The sequence below is a fragment of the Macadamia integrifolia genome, chromosome 4 (assembly GCF_013358625.1).
Source record: "Macadamia integrifolia cultivar HAES 741 chromosome 4, SCU_Mint_v3, whole genome shotgun sequence".
NCBI lineage: Eukaryota > Viridiplantae > Streptophyta > Magnoliopsida > Proteales > Proteaceae > Macadamia > Macadamia integrifolia.
The window spans coordinates 9,916,488-9,941,712 of record NC_056560.1 but is presented as its reverse complement, the minus strand read 5'-3'; the positions used below and the strand labels follow the sequence as shown (position 1 = coordinate 9,941,712).

Genomic DNA, 25,225 nt, shown 5'->3' with positions numbered 1-25,225 from the left:
ACTGAGAAACCCGTCGGAGACTAAGCAGCAGACACGAGGCAGAGACCGGAGGACTCGCTCGAATTGTGGTTGGACTTTGGTGGAGATGATGAAGGGAAGGAAGAGGGACTCGGAGGGGAGTTGGTCGGTGCTCTGGACACTTGGGGGAAGTCCAGGGATTGAATCAGGGAAGGGAAGGTCGTGTTGGATTTATGGGCTAAATTAATTATTCGGATTGATTAAATGGGTGAGAGTCAAATTGCATGAACCGGTTCGGTCCACTCTCAAGCTTAGGGATATGCTGGCTCAACCCATTGTGGTTTAGGGTTTTGAGTGCAGGACAATATTATAAATACTAGGTTTTGGGTCCCTACAACCATTATTCACTCTTCCCCACTTTACCACTAAAGTGAGAGAACCAAGGAGGTTTAAGGGGTTGTAGAAGATCCATAGCCAAGCCAATAGAGCGAAAGTGGGAGTGAACAACATCAATCATCTTCAGCATACTAGGTGAAAGGTACAAATCGATCCTCCATAATTTTATTAGATTCGTGTTCTTGTTTTTCCTGTGTGGTTTCCTCCATAGGGTTTCAATCTCAAACCCATAGGGAGTTCTAACAATTGGTATCAGAGCAGACCACATGGGACAAGAATCGATTGAATTTTTCTTGTACATGAAGATTTTGATTATTACTTAAAACCTGATTTGATTAAAAATCATGAAAATCATAAAAATCGTAATTTTACCATCACTTAAAAATCCTGTATGGAAAAACTTTCTTCACGAAAGTTGTAGATCACGAGAATACGGTCGCGGCGGTATGCCGCAAGTCACCGGAAACATCCGTACGCGCCGGCACGCGCCACCGGAAACCGGCTGCCGGAGGAGAGAGAAAAAAAATTCAAAAAAAAAAAACGGCGGCGAGGCATCGCCGGTTCAACTCGAAAACCCTACCGATTCGAACCGGTGACACAGTGGGTCAACTCATATGTACTATTTGACTCGGTCAAAGGTTGACCGGGTCGTTGACCAATTGACCCGAATTTGACCCGGAATTCATATGGCCGAACCGGTTGGTCTTGATTGATTTAAAAAAAAAAAGACTTGTTTGGTTTTTGTTCATTTTGGGTTTTTATTTAAACTACTTTAAATTTCATTTAAAGGTTCGTTTTAAGGCCAAATTGGAATCTGTTTTTTTTGCGTTGGATTCCTTGTTTCGGGCCACATTTAATGATCTAATTTTTAATATGACATATTTATTTGAAATTTTATGTTGTATTTAGTTTCAATCATTGAAACAAAAGGGCGTTTTTATTTAAACTACTTTAAATTTCATTTAAAGGTTCGTTTTAAGGTCAAATTGAAATCTGTTTTTTGCGTTGGATTCCTTGTTTCGGGCCACATTTAATGATCTAATTTTTTAATATGACATGTTTATTTGAAATTTTATGTTGTATTTAGTTTCAATCATTGAAACAAAATAGCATAAATCAATGCTTTGAAAAATATATATGTTATTGGTTACCATGAAATTGAGAAGTTTTTTTTTTAAATTGAGATATGTTAATATGGAAAAGGGTGTAAGCTTCCGCTCATTCTTAGTTGCAAAGTAATTTTGCTTTAGGAAACCATGAAATGATGAGGTGGAATCCATCAAAGTGGTACATCTTATTATTTCATGATTTTCCACAGGGAAACAATGTAGGTGACATTTGCCCAAAGGTGATGTCACCAAAGTTAAGAAAATGACAGTAACCTAGAGGTTCCTAAGCCCAAAGGTGAGGGGATTTCAAAAGTTATTGTTCTTTTCACAGTAAATATAAATTTACAAGAGGACCAGTGCATTCTTAGCCCAAAGGATAGGAATGTAGTTGCGGTTGTGACTCTTGTATGGTTATTGTTGTCCTAGTGACATTTATATGTATGTTTTGAACATAAAGATATACATCTCCAATGGGAAAGATATGATAGAACTGACTGAAACCCACCAAAGTGGTACATTCAGTTCGATTGTATCTTCTCCAACAGTAAAGGTGATACTTTCCCAAAGGTTATGTCATCAAGGTTTGAGGATAATCATCCACATTTCAGAAAGGGACATTGAATTTGGAGTTCTTTTGCCCAAAGGTGATTGAATTCCAAAGTTAGTGTTGTTTTCACAGTTAAAAGAATAATATAAGAGCATCAGCTAATTCCTGTCCCAAAGGATAGGGATACATTTTTAGTTGTAACTCTTATTTAAAATATATTGATGGTATTACATGCTTTTATATTATGGTTTATATTTTGATATTTGGCATGTATTGTGTTGTTGTTACTGCTGTAGTAAGATGGCAGTTCCCTCAAGTTATGTATCTTCCATCCCAATACTCACTGGTAACAACTATCAAAAGTGGGTGGAGGAATTAGAATTGCATTTAGGTCTTCTTGACTTAGACTTGGCACTTAGGGAGCCTAAACCTGAGCCTCTCACAGACTCGAGCAGAAGTGCTGAAAGAACCAAGTTTAAGAAATGGACTAAAGCAAACAGAAAGTGCATACTGGTTTTAAAAAAGGCAGTTCCTGAAATTATACGTGGGAACATAGAGATCAAAGACACTGCAAAAGAATTCCTGGATGCTATTAAAGCTAGATTTCAACACAATAAAAAAGCTGAGAAAACCACATTGATGACCAGGCTAATGAATACAAGGTATGATGGATGTGGGAGTGTTAGAGAATACATTTTGGGTGTAGCTACTGATGCTGGTAAACTTAAGGATCTTGGAATACAGATCGATGAAGAATATATTGTACACATTGCACTGAATACCCTCCCTAGTCAGTATAAGGTTATCCAATCTACCTACATTGCACTGAAGGACGATTGGAGCCTAAATGAGCTCATTTCCATTTGCACTCAAGAGGAAGAAAAATTGAAACAAACTAGGTTTGATAGTGCACATGCAACTTTCCACAAGGGATCTTCTGGTGGACTAAGCAGAAGGAACAAAAATTTTTCCAACAGAGGAAGCGTCAAGCCATATGACAGGACTAATAACTCTCAAGAACTTGACACATCTCAAAAGGCTCAGGATGAAGAGAATACCAACAACATAGAGTGTTTCTGGTGCCATAAGAAAGGACATGTGAAGAAGGACNTTTTCACAAGGGATCTTCTGGTGGACCAAGCAGAAGGAACAAAAATTTTTCCAACAGAGGAAGCGTCAAGCCATATGACAGGACTAATAGCTCTCAAGAACTTGACACATCTCAAAAGGCTCAGGATGAAGAGAATACCAACAACGTAGAGTGTTTTTTGTGCCATAAGAAAGGACATGTGAAGAAGGACTGTTTTATTTTCAAGAAATGGTTAGAGAAAAGGAAGAATTCTGGGGTTGATAAGCAGAATGATACTAATAAAGGGTGAGGTAGACTGATCATCAGCAATTGAGAGCAAGTAAAATTTGGTCACATCAAGTAGTTAGGATTTCTTTACATACAGTTATTTGAAATGCTTGATTAGTGGGAGTTCTGGTTTTGTTTAGTATTTGTTTATGTTTTGAACCTTAGCCCATATGTTTTGGGGCACAGTTTGATGAATTATGGTTAAGTTTTAGCATTTACATTATGCACAGTTATTTCTTGAAATATTTGGTTTATGATTTCATTTGAAAATGTTTTTATAGGCAGTAATTGTCTCAGTTTATAGGCAATATTTTTGCCACAATTCAAAAGGTAATGTTTGCCACATTTTAAGACAGTATTTGTCACAGTTCATAGGCAATATTTGTCACAGTTTATAGGCGGAAGGCCACAGTTAGATATTAACCACAGGTCAAAGGCGATTTGCCACAGTGAAGGTTAATATCTCAGTTAAGGACCTACATAGAATGACAACAGTGTAATTTGAGGATATGTCAATGTTTCTATGATGGTATCCCACATAGATTCGTGTTAAGAAATTTACTTATGTTTGTAATAACAGAAAGTTGTATGCCGTATATTGAGGTGTATCTTCTGCTGTTATTCGATGTGAGTGGTTTTTCAACTGAATCACAGTAAGAGTGGTTAATGTAATAAGATTCTATGGCCACACCTATTTAAAAGACATCCTTATAATTAATGTATCCCAAGTGGGAGATTGTTGGATTTATGGGCTAAATTAATTATTCGGGTTGATTAAATGGGTGAGAGTCAAATTGCATGAACCGGTTCGGTCCACTCTCAAGCTTAGGGATATGCTGGCTCAACCCATTGTGGTTTAGGGTTTTGAGTGCAGGACAGTATTATAAATACTAGGTTTTGGGTCCCTACAACCATTATTCACTCTTCCCCACTTTACCACTAAAGTGAGAGAACCAATGAGGTTTAAGGGGTTGTAGAAGATCCATAGCCAAGCCAATAGAGCGAAAGTGGGAGTGACCAACATCAATCATCTTCAGCATACTAGGTGAAAGGTACAAATCGATCCTCCATAATTTTATTAGATTCGTGTTCTTGTTTTTCCTGTGTGGTTTCCTCCATAGGGTTTCAATCTCAAACCCATAGGAAGTTCTAACACCGAGCACCTAAATCTTGTTGTCTGTCTCTGATATGTTCGGTTCTATTTGGTCTTCGACACCCATTTACATGAGTGGGAGGCATCTGAGCACAACATTTGGTATTCGACCCCCATGCCAAGCATAGGTTTCTGATCTTCGACATCCATTTCCACATCACAAATGTTAGGTTTTCGACGCCCATATCGAACCCTCCATGCTCACTCGGCATATAAGCTCTCTACTTAGATAAGAATCAATTTATATTTGGTTTAAATTCTTGAATTCATTTCAACATGCTTGGTCTTGGTAACCCTTATAACTACTTTTCATACCATGCAGCTTAATATGCGGTTCACTATTGAACCCAAGAGGAGTCAGTTAAACAAATGGAAAGCAACAAGGGCAATGCCCAGAGACCAACCACAATGGAGATCGATGAAGGTCTACAAAGCATGCCTTGGAGGACCATTCTCAAGCATTGCTCAATAAGATACAAAGCATGCCTTGGAGGACCATTCCCAAGGGATCCGGCTCGTCTCCAATGACTGACGCTCGAACGAGTGTCCAACAACGAGCCGGATGGTCGATACGTGGTGATTACTAATCCGACATCTGAAATTCATCCTCTACATATTGAGAGATTTGCTGCTGAAAGAACGGAGTTAGACGTTGCCGTTGCTTCTGAAACCTGACCCTCTATTTCCGTCTTTCTCTTTCTCTTGCTCTTTCTCTTTCTCTACCATTTGAAACGAAAACCCTATCTATTCGAACCTTCTCTGCTCATGTTCTGAACTGTGAAGACAAGATTTAGGGGTTTTCAAGTTGCATTCTTTGCTCAATTGAAAATTCCCTGCAGGGCTACTGTTGGAGACGAATTTAGGGTTCTCTTTCAAGCTTCTTCCTCTGCCCAGTCGATCGTTCCCTGTTGCTGTCCAAGGAAAAGGTATTTTCTTGCAAACCCATTCCCCAACCGAGCTTCTTGAAATTTCTGAAATTTCGGTTCCTGCTACTGTCTTGAATAAATACATATGCATAACAACCATGCTGCTGTCCAAGAAATATAGGAAGTTCTCGACTTCAAATGTAGTGGCCATTTCTCTCTCTATCTCATCTCTTTCATCTCTTATTTTGGCAATGAAATTTTGAAGGTTTTTTGCATTTTAGGTTCTCTGCTACTGAAATTTTGAACTAGTTTATGAAAATTATTTGAATAATTTTTGCATTTTAGGTTCCCTGCTACTGTGATTTTGAAGTAGTTTATGTAATTTGTGAAATTTTGAATGGTTATTGCATTTTAGATGCCCAATCATACACATGGTAACAAAAAAATTATCCTTCAAAAATAGCCACAATTAACCAATGCCAGTACATAGATGGGTATTGATCAGTAGCCACCAACCTCAGTCTCATCATCTTGTCGGCATTCATTCTTTAATAAGTAGGAACAACCTAGTATATCTTACATATAAAAAACTTATAGACAGGTATTATAAATAACCAAATCTTGAACGTCGATCAATATTTAGGGTCAGTCTGCATCTTGGATCAGATATGGTTTCCATACGGACTCAAAAACTTTACAGATCCAACCTGTAATATGCCCTAACATGCAAGCAGGATGTGGTGAAGTGAAGGTATATCACCTAAGTTTCTAATGTAGGTAAATGACAAAGAGACCCAGATAGGCAGATACAGAAATCCAGTTTAACCTTGTGTACCCACTTATGCACAAGAATTTGAAGAAAACAAGAATAAGAATGGGAGACTTGCACCAAACAATGTTCATTAGGAGTTTATTGCTCAAGGATCTACTTGTCTGCAGTTAAACCATAATCATTGCCTTTGTTCACCCATTTCCATTCTCAGAACATACAACATGTGAAAGGTTAAAACTAAACAATCTCACCTCGGAAACTGTCACTGCCTATCCTCAAAAGTTTGCATGCTGCCTCGGCCAACTGCAGAGAATCATGAATGTTATCTTCTTCTGAACAGTAGCTTAATATGCAAGTGACCTTCAAACCTTTTGCCTGATAAAGAAAGCTTTCGTGAGACAGATTCCCCTTTAATGTAAGGCTAAATCACAAGTGGCTGAACGCCAGAATAGGATCACAAACAAACAAATAAAACATTACCGCAGGCACAGATATTAGTATATGAGAACAACCTCAAACAGATATCACCGCAGGCACAGATATTATCAATTGTGTACATATGGATATCGGAAGAAGATTGAGACATTCTTGATGGATTTCAGTTGTATTTTTTTTTCACTTTAAATATGGAAGTCTACAAGGATGCACTATGAAATCGTTTGGGTTTATGTCTTTGTTTTGAACTATGACTATTTTTATTGGCTTCTTACAATTGTTTGTTTGGTTGATGTGGCTTCCCTTGCCAAAGCTTTTCCATTTAATAGTTACACATGCGGGCAAATAATGCAAGTATGAAACTAGATTTTGTTTTATAGTTAGCCAAAAAAATATGGAAGATCCAATGACTACACATAGTGAGATTAAGCCTCATGTTGGTATGGTGTTTAATTTTGAGCAAGAGGCATATGATTTCTACAATGGATATGGAAGAACGAAGGGGTTTTGTAATACCCTATTTCTTAAGCCCGGTCTGATTACACGGTTGGCCCGGTTTAACCATGCAGGACCCGAACCAGAGAGGGTTAAGGCGGGTTCTTTATGGACCATGATGGCAAGGGTGACTTTGAACACCGGTTGGCCAAACAAGTCCGAGTCAGTGCCAGAGGAGACTGGTGTACCCAAGCCGTGTACATGCACATATCATAAAGCTATGTACGGATAAAGCAGGTACGTAGCCATATCTTAAAGTGCATACGTATATTATATCTTATGCCGAGAGTGAGATTCGTGCCGAGAGTCAAATTCCATCAAAATCCCACTTGGCGACCAATTTTCGGCCCTCAGGTGGGCGGTCACAGGTGGGCGCATCCGCCCACCTGAGTGACCCACCCATGAGGTTACAAGATGTCTTAAAAGGTATAAATAGCTATCTTTATGCTTCTCCTTTTTTTCTCATTTATGACATTGGGGCGTTTGGTGAGAAGAGTAAAGAGGAGAGAGAAAAGAAGGGAAAGAAGAGGAAAAGGGAAGGAAGAGGAAGAAGAAATGGATTTCAGCGGCGTCGAGGTTTGATCTTCCCATTCCGACGCCGGAAGAGTGATCTCCAATACGAGATCTACGTTTAGAGGTGAACAAAGGCTAAGTTTCTTAAACTTTCACCATACCCAAATGAAACCCTTGATTTGGGTAGAGTTTCTTGAGGTCCCGTAAATCCCCCTTAAGATGATGAATCTAAGGTTTAATAGATGGTTTATGTGTTGATTTTGAAGGATTTGAAGGAGTGTTTCCACGGTTGGAGGAGCATTGGTGATTTGAAGTGATTTTGGGGTCTTTGAACGAGTTCTTGGGCAAAGAAGGTAAGATGGCTTCCATTCCTCAAATCTAACCTAGATCTAGGTTAGAACCATCTTATGAGACCTTGAATGTGTAGAGAATGGGTTTGGAAAAGCCCCATTTGATTCCCCAAAGGTTAGGGAAAGTTTGGAAAAAAATGGCATTTTCCCGCCAAGACCGGTGGGCCAAACCGGTGGGCCAAATGGCTCGCCTGAGGGCACCCACCTGAGAGGGCAAACCCTCGGGGCCAATCGGCGGGCCAACCGGCGGGCCCGACCGACGGGCCAACCTGCCCTCCGATCTTAGCAAGACCCTCGGGCCCAACCGATGGGCCCAACCGGCGGCCCGACCTACCCGCCGATCAGGACCGGTGGGTCTGACTGGTGGGTCAAGGCAGGTGGGCTGTCCGACCCACCCGAGAGGCTCCCAACGTGATTTTTATGTCCGAATGGACCCAAAATGGACGTGCGACTTTCTTTTAGGATTCTAAACATGATTTTGTCATCAAATCTTGTTAGTTTGGACCCCAAAGTAGTGAAATGCTAACCCCGCTCACTCATGATAGGTTCACCAAATATTACGCTTCTCGTACCGGATTTTACCTGTACCTGGCGTGAATCTTTGTACACTACAGGTAAGTGGGGAGAGGATGTTTGGCCTTGTTTCAAGGCTTGTTTGGCATTCATCTAATTGTATCTAGACTAGCCATGTCATAATGTAAATGCTATGTAGCTTAGCTATCTTCATATTTTATGCCATGTGTGCTGTGTTCATTTCTCAATGCCAAATGATGATATGCTTATGTGATGAATGTTGACATCATTGTGCATGATGCATTAATAGACTAGATGTCGTAGTCGGCTTGGACACGAGTGCATTGGTGGCCCGTGGAATAGGACGCGGTGGCACTATGCAATCATACTATATCATATAGGAGCATGCGGTTTAGAATTATCATCTTCCCGTGCTACGATCCTTCCCAACAGGGGTTGAGGTGTTAGGTTACCATTTGGGGGGAAGCAGTGGTCGCGGTTGTCGGGTCACTGTGGCGGTTAGACATACGCCCGGCTGGTCATTAGGACAGTCGACAACCTCGGTGGTATATTCAAGAGGGTCAATCGTACTGCTTTTAAATTACTGGAGTCAGCATCTTTAATTTCTATCATTTACTTTATGTTGAGAGCCAGTGGTCGGCATGTTTTACTTTTTCGAGTACTCACGGTGGGCCTTATCCGATAGCCCTATGGGCGTATCGCGGGATGGAGTTCGCGGCTCGTACCCGGAGTATATGCGCACTGTGGTTGTAGTAGCACTAAACCAAAGACTTAGTAATGTTGTTTAGGTGGATGTGATTAAAAATGAATTACATAACATATAGTGCATATGGTTGTGATTTGTTGTGTGGACTGCTGTGTGGTCCTTCTTTTCACTTACTGAGCTAGTGAGTTCATTCCACGTGTGCACCTCCTTTAGATGATTTTGCAGGTCATCAACCTGAAGAGCACGGGTCGGGCCCCACAGTTGAATTCCCTGAAGAGGATTTGTGGGTCCCCGAGGAATTAGAGCACGGCACAGATTGCTCGTGCGAGGGCTGTGTTGTGGGACCGCAGTTTTGATACCGAGTTGAGCTCTACTATTGATACCGAGCTGAGCTTTACTTTTGATACCGAGCTGAGCTTTACCTTTTGATACCGAGCTGAGCTCTACTTTTGATACCGAGCTAAGCTCTACTTTTGATACCGAGCTGAGCTCTACTTTTGATACCAAGCTGAGTTGTATCCTTTGTGTTTTTGATGATCCCTTTTGTGTACTTGATATGTAAATTGTATTCTTTTTGTGTAAATATCATGTCTGCGGGCCCACATGTACTTAACTATGTATTACAATTTGGGTATCAAGTATAATGGGAATATTTACAGATAAACTAAGTTTTTCGCTGAACTGTTGAACACTTTCTTAGTTGTGTGTTTGCTGTGGTGGGATACTGTATCAGATGATCCTGGCAGGTTTGGGTTAACCGGTGTTAACCCGATCACTGGTCTGGTTCTGTGTGAACGGGGTGTGACAAGTTTAGTGTCAGAAGAGGTTGGGTACATAAGAGTATTAAAGATAACAAGACCATTACATCAAGGGTATCTGTATGTAACAAACAAGGAAAAAGGAAACTAGACAAAAGAGATGATAATATTGTCAAGCCTCGAGCGGAGACAAGAACTGATTGTCCTGCACGGATGAGAATAAAATTGAATATTGATGGGATGTACAATTGCATTGAATTTGTTGAAGAACACAATCATGAACTTCACTTGCCATCTACTAGTCATATGATGAAGTCACAAAGGAGTGTTTCTGAATTTCATGCATTTGAAATTGATCTGGAAGATGACTCTGGTATTAGACCTAAGGACATGTTTGAGTACATGAGTAGGCATGCAGGTGGCAAACAGAGTATTGGGCACCTGAAGGAAGATCAAAAGAATTATCTTTGAACTAAGTGTCAACGAGACCTTCGTTATGGTGAAGCCGGGAGTTTGCTATTGTATTTTGAAAATCAAATTAGGATAAATCCATCATTTACTTATTCATTGCAATTGGATAATGATGAGCAGATAACTAACATATTTTTTGCCGATCCGAAGATGAGAATTGATTATGCACAGTTTGGTGATGTTAGCTTTGATACAATATTTTCTACGAACAAAGAGTCTAGACCTTTTGGGATATTTGCTGGATTCAATCATCATAGGGGAATCATCATATTTGGGGCTGCAGTTTTGTATGATGAGACGACTGATTCGTTCAAATGGTTGTTTGAGGTTTTTCTAGAAGCTCATGGACAAAAGAAGCCAATCACTATTTTCACAGATTAAGATGCTGCAATGGGGAAGGCTTTGACTGAGGTGTTACCTAACACATGGCACGGCTTGTGTATATGGCATCTAATGCAAAATGGTATAAAGCATATGGGCTACATGATGAAAGATGGTTCAAAATTTTTAGTAGACTTGAAGAAGTGTATGTTTCATTATGATGATGAATCACAATTAGAAATTGCATGGGATAAACTAAGGAGTGATCATCAGGTTGAAGAAAATTCATGGTTAGACCGTATTTATTGTCTTAAATATAAATGGGCCAAGTGCTACATGAAGGAAACATTGACTATAGGAATGCGGAGTACACAACTAAGTGAAAGTATAAATGGTGACATGAAAGATTACTTAAGTTCAACTCTTAACCTTGTACAATTTTTCAAGCACTTCGAAAGGGTTGTGGTTGACAAGCGTGCTAACGAGTTGAAGGCAGAGTTTGATACAAGAAATAAACTTCCAAGAAATTTATTCATAAACTCACCTGTTATGAATCAAGCAGCAAGAGTTTACACTCCTAAAATATTTGAAAAACTTCAGAAACAGTATGAATGGATTCCAGCATGCTACATCAAGAAAATTATTCGGAATGGCACCTGTTATGAATGTGTAGTCTCAACATTTGGAAAAGAAGATGAATGTACAGTGTCATGCAACCTAAAGGAGCATATGATTCGTTGTAGTTGTAGAAAATTTGAGACATTCGGCATTCTTTGTCGGCATGTTTTTAAAGTTCTAGATGTCAATGATTTTAAATACATTTCAGGTGCATATATATTGAGGAGATGGACACGGACAGCAAGAAGTACAATTGTACATGATACTGAAGGAAAAGTTGTTGTGGATGATGTCCAATTGGATTGTTCACAAAGGTATATGCGTATTTGTCCTAAATTGGTTAGGATTGCAGCAATAACATCAAATTCATCTGAGGGTTATGCTTATGTGGACAATGTTGCTGATGAGATCTGTACACATCTGAAAATTTTAAATATTAGCTTTGATGGGCAGGATGATGAAAGAGTTCTAGTTAAAGATACTGTTGTCAACAATGGATTAACTCTCAAGACAAAAAATGGTCCAAAAGAAGGTGGTAGACGCAAGAAGAGTTGGGTGGAAAATCAAGGAAAGAAAAAGAAAAAAAGTGTTAAGGGAATGACGGATGATTCTTCACAGGAAATGCAACAAGCTTGTACACCTTTTGAAATACACCATTCGATTTCACCTTTTGAAATGCAACAAGCTCATTCGCCTTTTGAACCTGACCAAATGAATGACAATCAAAGTTTCAGTACTACATTGTTGGTATGTTTCAAATGTATCGGTATATTTGACATTACAATCATGTTATTTATTCATTATTGATGTATTAGACAATGTGGTTGCCTTGTTAGAAGGTACTTATGACTTGTAAGGAATATCATCCCAAGCTTCAACAAATAGCAACATCTTTCCCCCATTCAAATAGTGTCTGATCAATCTTATTTGTTAAGTTTTATTTCTGACTTGTGGGAACATATGCCTTAGTTGCATTTATAGAATCCTAATGTGTGTTTGAAATTGATTTTATTTTGTTATATGTCCATTATATGTCACACTGTTGAATTTTTTATTAAATTTTGAAACTAACATGGTTTATGATGCCCCTAGGTGAGTCTTTAGCTCAATCGGAAGAGCACATGGGTTACACCATGGGATGGTGACTCGAATCCACGAAGACTCAATATCTATTGTTGAGCATATCATAAGTGTCAATTTTATTTGAAACCTTGCTTGCATCTCCTTTCATTACTAATAATCCATTTAATAAAAATAACTCATCAAATAAAGAGAGAATCCAAAATGAAACACCAAAAAAGAGAATACCATTTCATTACTAACATCTCTTTCAGTTACATAACATTGTCACATTCTTCTACCAATCACAATTGCTACAAACACACCAACTAAAAAAACAAATACAAAGTTAGCTACAACCGTCACCGATCCAACAAATTTTTCCACTTCATCTATTCTAATTTTTTCACTGTGCATCTCCTTTTGCAACCCTCGCATCTCCTCTCGCAACACCTGCACCTCCTCTCGTAACACCCGCACCTCCTCTCGCAACCTCCGCACCTCCTCTCGTAACACCCACACCTCCTCTCGCAACCTCCGCACTCTTCTTGCATCTCTCGAAAGTCATGTGCGAGATTGTTTATTGGGACTTCTTTACGCGGAGACTCCGTTGTTGGTGCATTTATAGGATCACATCAAGTGAAGTAGTTACATGTAAACTCTGGGCACCTGTAAAAGAGTCTATTTAGATTCTCCGTAGTCTCTGAGATCCTAATCGTAGTTTTTCGATTACATTGACACCTGATGCATCTGTACTAAAGTACATCGGGATTACTACAATTAACACTTGAGATAGACATTTGATCTGCACAATAAAAAGTCAATCAGTCACATATATGAAGCACAAAACCATTCGCTATGGAATGAATCTGAAACTTAAATGCATTGAAAGGTTGTATAGAAGTGAACACCATTAAATAAGAAATTTAGTCTTGAATGGTTTTTGCATTTTAGGTTCCCTGCTACTGTTGGGATGTATCATCCTTGACCAGATGAGGAGACTGAGGTTGGTGGCTATTGATCAATACCCATCTATGTACTAGCATTGGTTAATTGTGGTCGAGTTTCATAGTTTACAGGATTTAAGTTCCAAATATATGGCTATTTTTTAAGGATAATTAAAGTTCACTAAAGCAAACCTCTTAATCAGGCTAATGGAGAGCAAAATGAATGAGAATATGGAGGAACTGGCATCTTATCACCTTGGTTTTGTTGTTACCATGTGTATGATTGGGCATCTAAAATGCAAAAACCTAAAATGCAATTACCATTCAAAATTTCACAAATTACATAAACTACTTCAAAATCACAGTAGTAGGGAACCTAAAATGCAAAAATTATTCAAATAAATTTCATAAACTAGTTCAAAATTACAATAGCAGGGAACATAAAATGCAAAAAACCTTCAAAATTTTATTGCCAATATAAGAGATGAGATAGAGAGAGAAATGGCCACTATATTTGAAGTTGAGAACTTCCTATATTTCTTGGACAGCAACATGGCTGTTATGCATATATATTTATTGAAGACAGTAGCAGGAACCGAAATTTCAGAAATTTCAAGAAGCTCGGTTGGGGAATGGGTTTGCAAGAAAATACCTTTTCCTTGGACAGCAACAGAGAACGATCGACTGGGCAGAGGAAGAAGCTTGAAAGAAAACCCTAAATTCGTCTCCAACAGTAGCCCTGCAGGGAATGTTCAATTGAGCAAAGAATGCAACTAGAAAACCCCTAAATCTTGTCTTCACAGCTCTAACATGAGCAGAGAAGGTTCGAATAGATAGGGTTTTTGTTTCAAATGGTAGAGAAAGAGAAAGAGAGAAATAGAGGGTCCGGTTTCAGCGAGCAACGGCAACGTCAACTCCGTTCTTTCAGCGGTAGATCTTTGGATATGTAGAGAAAGAGAAAGACGGAAATAGAGGGTCAGGTTTCAGAAGCAATGGCAACGTCTAACTCTCGATATGTAGAGGATGAATTTCAGACATCGGATTAGTAGTCACCATGTGTCGACCATCCGGCTTGTCGTTGGACGCTCGTTGGAGCGTCAATCGTTGGAGATGAGCCGGATCCATTCCCAAGCGTTGCTGATGAAGCTACAAAGCATGCCTTGGAGAAACATTCCCAAGCACTGATCACAAAGCTATAAAGCATACCTAGAGGACCATTCCCAAGCACTACTGACGAAGCTACAAAGCCCGACTTGGAGGACCATTCCCAAGGGCTGCTCACGAGACGACCAGGGCATTGCCCACCTCCTCCATGAGAGCGCAAGAGGACGATTAGGGCTCCGCCCATCTCCTCCAAGAGAGGCTCCACGTCGGAACCTAAGGTCTCACAAAGACTAGATGAACAAGAGGTCTCACAAAGACCAGATGAACAAGGGGTCTCATAAAGACCAGATAAAAGGAAGTCTCATAAAGACCAGAAGAACAGAGGTTTCACAATGACCAGATGAACAGAAGGTCTCACAGAGATCATATGAACAGGAGGTCTCACAGAGACCAGATGAACAGAAGGTCTCACAAAGACCAGGTGAATAGGAGGTCTCACAAAGACCAAATGAACAGAAGATTTGACAGAGACCAGACAAACAGGAGGTCTCACAGAGAGCGAACGAACAGGAGGTCTCACAAAGATAGAAGAGCAGGACACAATCGACTTCCTCCTAGAGAGAACGATTAGGGTACAACCCAGTTCCTCTAATAGAGGTCGACCAGAAGACCAGGGCACAACCCACCTCCTCCAAGTGAGTATGACCACACGCTAAGGGCAAGGCCCAAATGCATCACTAGTTAACACTGGACATAACCCAATAACCTTGCAAACAACGACAAGTGGATACACCTATTGCACCCCCAAACCCTCAGGCTCAAGCTACAAAGCACTACAAATACGAGATATTCAACTAAGGGTTCAAGCTACAACCCAACACTCTCCTTGGATGACCATTCCCAAAATTTGCTCGGCCCCAGCCCAGCCCCAACTCGACCCAACCTAGTTGGTTCAGCCCTTCACGTTCTGATAGATCTCTACCTGGTCTACTAATTTCTCCCTGGTCTTTGACTCTTTAACTCAAATCATCATCTCATCTCATCATTCTAGCTCTTCAGCCCTTCGTTTCACCTATGCTTAAGCTCTTTATAGTTAAGCTACCACAAATAGAAGAAAAAGGAGAAAAAATAAATCTATTCCCTCGACCTCTTACAGAGCCAAAGGGAGTGGGGGGGCACCAGATACGCTATAAATAACTCCACCAATAGGTGGTACACACGTGGTAAGCAACTACAAACCCAAGGACCTCTCCAACTCAAAAGCACGTACCCACAGGGACAAAGAAGGCATTTCACCCCTTATGGGGCAAATATGGTATTCCACCCCTATGGGGATTAGGGTTTCATGACAGCTATCCTATAAAAGGGAAAAGGAAGGCTAAGAAAAGAAGGTCACTTTTTCTCGCTCTCCCCCTCTCTCCCTCTCCCCCACTGCTCTTTCAATATTGAACCTAAGACTAAGTTAGGCATTGAAGTCTCATCCACCGGAGTCCCCTACGGTGGACACTCTCTTGTCTGTTGTGTGCAAGTCTGAACTAAGTCGGAATCTGCAGCAACAGTACCCAAATCAACTCCTCTGAAAAGGAAAAAATGTATCATTATAACCATAATAAAGTCTCCCTATTAACATGAATGCTCTGGCACGAACAGAGCCAGAGAAAGTGCCAGGGCATGCGTCGTGAATACGCTTCTTCTTGGCTATCTTGCACCATCTGGTGCTTTGGAAGTTGAACACACCATAGCATTTGTTTCTGTTCCATATTTTTCAGCAAGCTGCACATCCATTTCCTATTCATTTGATCCAGCACATCTTCTTAGCTGCAAGTCTTAAAAGGGTTACAATGATCAGTTATTTTGACATTGGACTTCTCTTGATGAATAATCATTTTGATTGGACAATTCAGGTTGCCTACTGTTAGGACTAAACAATCTGCTCAGGTGCAAGCCGCGGAGCCAGTGAAGGTGGCTACTGCAGGGGAGGGAGGCCAAGGACAATGTTCATCGATGTTCAGAGAGCAAAAATGTGCTCTTTTGCTGAAGATCATTTTTGCTATCAACACCACCTATCGATTTCTTCTCATGGACTTATCAACTACTATTTGCCCTTCCAATTTATCCCTACTATCTCCCTTTGTGCCCTCCTTGGTGCTGACTTCCAAACCTTGTGCTTTACCAGCAACAAACTTTCGTTTCATTTACTTCCTGTTCAACATTTCTAGAAACTTAGATAACTGAACTCCTACCCCAATCTTTCAATATCTTCCATAGATTACCTATAATCCTCCAAAACCTATGAAAGGCTTACAAGGCCACTTCATCTAGAAAGGCTTGGAAATGAAAGAAAATCCATAATCCATAGAACTCTTCCATAGCCCAAACTCTAGAACCAAGAAATCTCTAATTTGTGAACTCTTAGAACATCCACAATTCAATTAAAAAACAAAACCCTAACTATATAAATCCTCACATAAACCAATAAACCCTCTCCTTCCCACCTAGCATTATAAAATCATATAAAAATCTCATAGGAATAAAAGCATCAAAAGGGAAATTTAGAAACATTAAAATGAAGAACATCAATACAATCTACAAACCCCTAATTCCATTATCTCAACCCATATTTTTTTTTTGCTAAATGTCAACAAAAGAATATATTCATCAAAGAATGAGAATTACAAAAGAGAAACTCTTTGAGATCTTACACCACCTTCAGCATGGCCATCAACAATGAAGATCTCAAAGCAAGGAAATTACAGTGAAGTTACAATAAACAATATTTGGGTCTATTAAGACAATCCCAATTAAGATCAAATAAAACTGAGTTTGGAGACCCATCCCAATATGAAGAAGATTGAGTGACTGCAGCAAGTTTCGCTAGTGTATCTACTATATTGTTTACCTCTTTGTAACAATGTGTTATCATTCATGTGGTGTTCTCCAAGTACTTCTTATAAAATAGCCACTTTTTTTGGAAACACCAAGGAATATTATGATTTTTTATGCAGGTTACCACTGATTGAGAGTCACACTCAATCCATAATTTATCTATCCCTTTTTCTGCAGCATACTTGAGGCCATGAAAGAAAGCAGCAAACTCCACCATGAAGTTGGACTGAATACCTTCATACATTATAAAACATCCACGGCAACATCCTTTTTCTTCTCTAAGAATTCCTCCCACACCCAAGTGGCCCTAGATTCCCCAGGGAGAATCCCATAAGACATCAAAGACCAATATTGAAATACTTTCCAATGGAAATTATCATAAAACAATCACCCAAATCATGCCAAAGAAACCTTATTTTATCAGATACTCAGCTACATATCTCTACCCATTAGTAATCAAAGATCAATTTTCACTTTCCATTGAAGTTACCATAAAACAAACCCAAAGCATTCCAAAGAACCTAATTTCTCATATACTCAGCTTCTTTATCTTGTGGTTTGCAAATGCAAGCTGGGGCTCCAATCTACATAAACGTTACAAGAAAACAAGCCATGTAAGCTTAGAAAGAGCAGGAGATAAGAGTTTCCATCTATATGGAGTAGAAGGGCTTGAGGATCTCATCCTCCTCCATCAGTACTTCTAAGCCAATAAGAAGTTGGCTATGTTATCCTCTCAAGGCCAATCACACCCCGCCATGTATCCAATCTTCCTCATTGTCCCCCTTTTTGAAGTTGACATGGTGTGTTTCCTTGTACCACTCATATACATGAAAGCTCAAGTGGCATAAACCAAAGAAGTAGAAATACACTTAGGCTGCATTTGGTTGCAAGGGAAATGGAAAGGGAAGGGAAGAGAAGGGAAGTGAAGCGAAGGAAAGGGAAGTGAAGGAATTTTTTTTCCCCTTTTGAGTCATTTGGTTGCAATAGAAGTGAAGTAAAATTCATTTCCCAAAGTTGTTTGGTTGGATGTAAAATAGATGTAAAATTTTAAAGAATTGAAGATGCTATATATATTTACTAGAAGAGGCAAAAAAATTTAAAAGGCTTAATAGCCTCAAAGCCACCCAAATTTATGAATTTGAAATGAAATTTCAATGAATACAATACATTGGATGCATGACTTCATATGATCTACAAGTTTTATTCTCCTTAATTCACTTGGTGCTGGACTTGAGCATCCAACACCTCCTGTTAATTATCATTACAAATAGCTTGTACTCAATTCTTTGTTCAATAGTGACACTCTCACTCCCTTTAAGCAAATTCAATATTTTTAAGGTAAAGAAGACCGATAGTGGGCATTTCCTTTTAGAGCCATTGTTAGGTTGTTTTAGAAGCTCTCCAATAACCATTCTCAAAAGCAATCCCTACCAGTCCTGTTACTTGAAAGTTGAGACCTCAAAAAGCCAACATGGAAGCCAAATTATTTTAATGATAGAGGAATCATGGATCAACCCCACCTGATTGAAAATAAGGTATTCTTTGTTCATCATTTCTAAAAGTTAAGTGCAGCTTGCATGATTAAGACTTGATCCTACAAAACAAAGATGTAATGTAGTGCACACAACAACAATTAATAGATAAAAAAAAAACACTCCTCTCTCTCTCTCTCTCTCTCTCACACACACACACACACACATATCCACAAACACACATAGTACATTCAACTACTCTTCTTTAAAATATAAACAACAATCAGAAAAGTGTAAACCTCTGTCTGTTTGGACTGCTGCTTGTGAATGCATGTGGTGATATAATGAACTGTGAACCCAAATACTAGAACTTATAAAAAGAAGTAAAGCTTTCACAACAAGTACAGTGACAATCCTTGGAAAAATGTTCAGTGATCATATTAGTAGTTTGTTTTCAACTAAAACACTTTGTAACTTCTCATTTCACAGAAGTGAATAGAAAAATCATATTAAGTTCATCTGATACAAAACTAATCAACTTCATCCATGACATTACTATTCATGAAAAATATCTAATGTTCAAAAAGTTCCCAAGCCCAATTGCATTACTTTAAACATTTTGAGTTGGAAGGTGGGTTTGGATGGACCATGGAAGCAGTGACACGCAATCCTTTTGCACTTCTACCTGCAGATTAAGAGATTATCAGTGTTGACTTCTATTTAATTCTAGATTCAAAGGGCTGACATAAATCCATGCATAAATAGATTTAAAAAATAAACATTCATACATTTGCTGTGAATTTAAAGCCAGGCACAACATTATATAAACTTGGTTGCATTTCTATGAATCCCTTGTCATTTCCTTCAGTTACTATCCCTTCTTGATGACCTCTGCATAGAACAAACAAACACAAGAAGAAGAAGAGGAAGGCACTTATGAGATGCAAGAATTTAGCTATTAAATTACAAAGAAAAATTTTCATGTACTTTATTGATTTTTTTTAAATAGATCTATTGTCAAACAACTAACCAACAAGCGCACAAATGGGTATGCAAGCCCCATTACATTGGCCACCCTAATAAATTACCAAGACTAAACATTAACCAACTAGAAATCTCATACTCATGGGATTTTCACAAAAATAAAAACCTAAATATAGGTTCCTGAAGTTTCAAAAGGCAAGATGGAGATTCCATAAATGAATAATGTGGAACATAAATGCATAACAAACAAATTATCTCAAGTCCCAACTGCATTAAACAAATATAACATAGCTACAAATGAAATGCTAAATGGCTTTAGGATTTATTTTGGAGAGAAGCATTATGAATTTTTTTTTTTTTGATACAAATTCCATAACAATTGCTCCCAACACAGATACTGAATGCACTAAAGAATAAGACCCATGCCATCATTCTCCAAGTTTGCCATACAACAAATTTTTTGACAAAATGCTTATTAAAAAGGAAACCTGTAGGCTTCAGTTTCATCCAGTGTTCAACTGGAGTCCATCTCAATTCCAGTTCTCTTTCCCATCCACAACGTAGAAGACACAACCAAGTTTAATAATACTAATAATTTATAGATAACACCATATTCTATGCCCTATGAGGAGTTTTATTAATCTTCCTCAACCTTCAAATAAAGCAATTTGCAACAATTAAAACCACTCAGTCATGCAACTGCGAGGAAGATCCAAGATATACACATGTCCCAGTATGAGACAAAATACAGAAAATTTGAGATGTGTGGCTAATCTACTATTAGAAAAAATCGTAACACGGCAACTTGAAGGAAAAAGACAAAAAAAGATAGAAATGGGAAGAGAAAAGTTAAGGAAAACAATAAAGGGTAGAAATGGGAAGGGAAAAGTTAGTGAAGGAAAACAAACAAAAGAAGGAAAGGAACAGAGGACATCAGAAGGTTTCATGGCCTCTCATGTGTTGGATATTATATTTCTAGAACTTTTAAACGACATATGGCTCATGAAAATTGGATTTTTTTTTTCAGTAAAGTGAGTAGAAAAAAGAGGGAATGCATGTGACAAGGAGTCGATCCTTAAACCTTCCACACTCCTAGCACCTGTTTTACAAATAGAAACTGCAACCAATGCACTACACATTGGATCCATAAGAAATCTTTTGTCACTAATCAGAGAAGCAGATAAGGAAGTGTGGACAAGGTTGTTGGTCTAATCCATCACTTATTGGGTATGCTATGAAGCAGATACCCTAATTTCCACATGGCAGCAGGTGGGCAGTCATGAGCTGGTATTTGGCTTCGTCTCTGAATCTAATGAAACCATATTTTTTATTTTAGATGACAAAGTGGCACTAAATAATGATTTTACATGCAAAAATTTTGTTTCTTTCCTGAACAACAATAGAGAGATAAAAGAAAATGATTAATCCTAGCCCATAGGTATTTATATTTGTCTTAGATTATAGAACAGTATGATTATAAATTTTAAATAGCTAAGATATTGATTAAAACAGCTACTGAAAGGAGCAAATTAAAACCCTTTCCCACTTTTTTACAGAGTTTTAAGTTAGCATCTTGTGTGGCTAGATTTGAGAGGATTACTAAACAAGAAAAACTGATCAAACAACTTGATCCTTACATTAATATTGGGAAGAAAGCTGTTGACTGGATGATTGAGATCAGTCAATGCTTGCAATTTCATGAGCTTGAAGATTTGGAATCTTTGGGTTTGTGCACTACCACCTAAGAGATTGGTTTAAAATTGAAAAAAAAAACAGATAAATAATTCAGCATATCAAAAGAGTAGAAAAAACTACTGATCTGACTTTTGAGTAGGGAATTCTCATATCTGGGAACCAAGCATCATCAATAGAACCCATACAGTTGTGAGAAAGGTATTGATAAACCTACCAAAAACACTTCACTGGAACCATCCCACAAGAGGTTTTCTTTTCCCCTGCAGAAAGAGCAAAGGAAAAAAACAACAAACCAGCCATCAAGGGACCTGGGCTTGCTCAACAATATTGAAGATAATGAAGGCTCAGACACTGGCTAACAGTTCATAGGAGGATTTACTAGTAAGCCACAAGCAGACTTCCACCTTACCCTGTCAAGGTAAAGATAGAACATCACCTCCTAGGACATAGTTTAAGCTTCTTCATCAGCTCAGGGTTTGGGACCTCTAGCTGTGGTTGGGTTTGAAATGGAGTTATGAACCATAAAGATAGGGGCTTAAAATCATTTTTTAAAGGTGAGAAAAAACCACTGAGGGAATAACCCCTTGGCTTTTCAACAAGACATCCTGGAATAGGAGAGAATAGACAGATACCCTATGCTACAAGTTCCTACTGCAACCGGTTTTTCTTCGAATCCATAGCATGTTCATCACCAAGAGGAAGGATGAAAATTTAAGCCAAGGGTGCTAGCTTATCTGAAGGAGTCATGCTTGAATTTGAAATGCAATAAAGCTGTTGTGTAAGGGACTGTCATTCAAGCTGGAATCATGGAGAAGATAAGAGGGGGAAATACCTCATCGACAGTGATTCTTGTTGCTGAGAAAAGACGGAAGTCTATCTCCCTGTAAAAGTCATGGAAGAAAATGATAACATCCTCAATTTATCACTGTAAATGCAAAAGGAGAAGACAATTTCGACCTCCTGACCCAAAAGGTTCATCCTCCAAAGAGTGCCATATTAATCAGATTATCTTTATTTTTTATTTTCCACTCTTTAGTACTGCAACTGGTTTTTCTTCGAATCCATAGCATGTTCATCACCAAGAGGAAGGATGAAAATTTAAGCCAAGGGTGCTAGCTTATCTGAAGGAGTCATGCTTGAATTTGAAATGCAATAAAGCTGTTGTGTAAGGGACTGTCATTCAAGTTGGAATCATGGAGAAGATATGAGGGGGAAATACCTCATCCACAGTGATTCTTGTGGCTGAGAAAAGACGGAAGTCTATCTCCCTGTAAAAGTCATGGAAGAAAATGATAAAATCCTCAATTTATCACTGTAAATGCCAAAGGAGAAGACAATTTCGACCTCTTGACCCAAAAGGTTCATCCTCCAAAGAGTGCCATATTAATCAGATTATCTTTATTTTTTATTTTCTACTCTTTGATATATGCCCTGTCTCAATCTCTATTTCCACACCCCAATACCAGTATTAGTTCAAGCAGAGCTGTAAAGCATGGCTTCAACGACCTTGGCCTCATTACATGTATAAAATGCATTTTTGATATTTATAACCTGAGATGAAATTAGTTTTTATACAGAGCAGTGAAGGTGGGTTGGATGTTTAAACTAACAGAAACCAAATCTGTATGAAACATTTCATCAAACACTTGATGAGCAAGATCAATACTCACATACCAATGTGTTGCAAAAACACACAGCTTAGTTACAAAATGAAGAAGAGATACAAAATAAAGAAGAGAATGAACATAAGTGAAGAAGAAAACAAAACTTGAGGATTAGAGATTCCAAATTCTTCTCCTGAGGAAAAGAACCAACAACTTGTCGAGAAGGAAAACCACGAACAGAATGAGAGTCGCGTGAGAGAGAGATCATCTCACCCTTCTCCAGCATGATGACAGTCGTCTGAGAGGGAGATCGTTGAAAATCACGCGAGAGAGAGATCGCTTCACCCTGCCCGCAATTTGAGAGTCATGAGATCGTTGAGAGACACGTGAGAGAGAGATCGAGTCATGAGCGGGGTGAGACTTGAGAGTTGCGAGAGTGATAGAGAGACGATGAGAATAAGGTTTTGTTTTTTCTTCCTAATTTGGTCGAAAATAAAATAGGAAGTTTTAATGTATAAATAAAATTTTACATGTTCCTTGTAGCCAAACATCTCAATTTATTTTTTTTGGAAAAAAAATTTTACTTTACATAAAAAATTTGCATTCCCCTGTCAACCAAACAAAGCCTTATTGATTGGTAGCTTTGAGAAATTAGGTTTCTTTGACATTCTTTGGGTTTGTCTATGGTAATTTCCATAGAAAATGTTTCACTACAAGTTTTGACCTTTGATATTTCCTGGGTTGAGATATTGGTGTTAGGGTTCTGAGACTTTATGGTTTCTTTGGCATTGGGTTCCTTTTATGGTAATATTCTTGAAAAATATTTTACCATAAGTTTTGATCTTTTATGTTTTATGTCTTATGGATTGAGATATTAGTATTACAGGTTTTTAGATTTTTAGTGATTATTTTAGGGTTTCTTATTTCCCCTTTTAATGCTTTCATTTTGGAACTAGATTTTCTATATGCTATTGTCATGCTAGGTGAGCTCCTGGTTTATGTATTGACTTAAATAAAGTTTTACTTCTTTATTAAAATTCTTGGATGTTCTACCTTGTTAAGGGATTTTTGAGTTTCTAAAGTTTGGGTTTTGGAGAGTTCTTTATCGAAACAATTTCCTAACAGAACTAGATGAGAACGAGGATTAAGAAACAAGAAAGTTCACTACATGACTTTGTAATTTTCGTTTTTATCTAGCTCTGCTAGAAAATTTTCCCTTCTTAATTGGATTATCGATTAATGCCAAGGTTTAAAAACCCAGAATCTGGATCCAGATGAATCAGTCTACATCTGATAGCTTGTAGATCCATTAGGGTAGTTTCTGTACAAAGATCAGTTCGTTCCGCGTCATCCGTAATCGAAATCAGCCTTTGTTAGTACCAATCCGAATTGGTCAGAATCAAGATCAGAATCCATCAATACTAGTCCAGATCTGCCTGAATCGACCAATCCGATGAGATTTTTTAATCCCTGATTTATGCATTTTCCATTCCTTTCAAGATGAATTAATCTTATACCTAAGCGTTTCTTATTTTTTGCAGGACTACAGGTTTTTAGGGATTTCCTTCTAGGATTGATATGATATTCATGGAATAGAAATGAAGTTAACTTCTAGGTTGTTGGAAATAGTTACTAAAGCACAAAATGTGGTTTATCCACAAGGAGGAGGGCACACGTGAGAGCGTGGTTTAAGATATTGGAATCATAGTCGAATCAGTCCTGTCGATTTCAGTTGGATCTGATTTGAATTCATCATGATGGTCCCAAGAACTCAAGAATCAGCCCCATAGATCTGAAAAACCTAGCGACTTTAATCCAAAAAGCCCAAAATCTGTGACTTTGGAACATCCTGGATAAGGAGGATTAGTCATTGTCAATTCCAATTCAAATTGATCGATACAACCAATCTGACTCTAATTATTGGAACAACTTTAAACACACTCGTAAGTATTGGTTAGGATAATGAGGCAGAAATTTAGACAAATATGAAAACTTTTTACCCATAGTATTGTAAATATAGACAACAAATAGCAAATGCTTAGAAGAACTAGGACTTTGACAAAGAGAAATTTCACATATAAATTTTTATTTTCGTCTGGGTTCCCATCAAATAGA

The 25,225-nt window shown here is 38.4% G+C and overlaps 2 protein-coding genes and 1 long non-coding RNA gene across 5 annotated transcripts; 2 read left to right on the top strand and 1 right to left on the bottom strand.

Annotated features, from left to right (window-relative positions):
* Positions 1 to 10,162: 10,162 nt before the first annotated feature.
* LOC122075425 (protein FAR1-RELATED SEQUENCE 5-like) lies at positions 10,163 to 10,801 on the top strand. Its single transcript, XM_042640451.1, has 2 exons — positions 10,163 to 10,367; positions 10,455 to 10,801. Exons 1-2 carry the CDS (start codon positions 10,163 to 10,165, stop codon positions 10,799 to 10,801), a joined length of 552 nt encoding a protein of 183 aa, XP_042496385.1.
* Positions 10,802 to 10,810: 9 nt separating this feature from the next.
* LOC122075424 (protein FAR-RED IMPAIRED RESPONSE 1-like) lies at positions 10,811 to 14,411 on the top strand. The gene is made up of 2 exons (XM_042640450.1): positions 10,811 to 12,106; positions 14,316 to 14,411. The coding sequence occupies exons 1-2, from the start codon at positions 10,811 to 10,813 to the stop codon at positions 14,409 to 14,411; spliced, it is 1,392 nt and encodes a 463-aa protein (XP_042496384.1).
* Positions 14,412 to 19,243: 4,832 nt separating this feature from the next.
* On the bottom strand, positions 19,244 to 22,719 carry LOC122075862. Of its 3 annotated transcripts, XR_006139369.1 has the most exons (5): positions 22,339 to 22,719; positions 21,721 to 21,766; positions 21,449 to 21,552; positions 19,616 to 19,718; positions 19,244 to 19,512 (listed from the first exon to the last, which is right to left on the bottom strand). It is a non-coding gene; the product is annotated as an uncharacterized LOC122075862 (long non-coding RNA). The 3 variants fall into 3 exon arrangements; XR_006139367.1 differs by lacking the exon at positions 21,449 to 21,552 and having other exon boundaries at positions 22,339 to 22,715; XR_006139368.1 differs by lacking the exons at positions 21,449 to 21,552; positions 21,721 to 21,766 and having other exon boundaries at positions 22,339 to 22,712.
* Between the last annotated feature and the right edge of the window lie 2,506 nt (positions 22,720 to 25,225).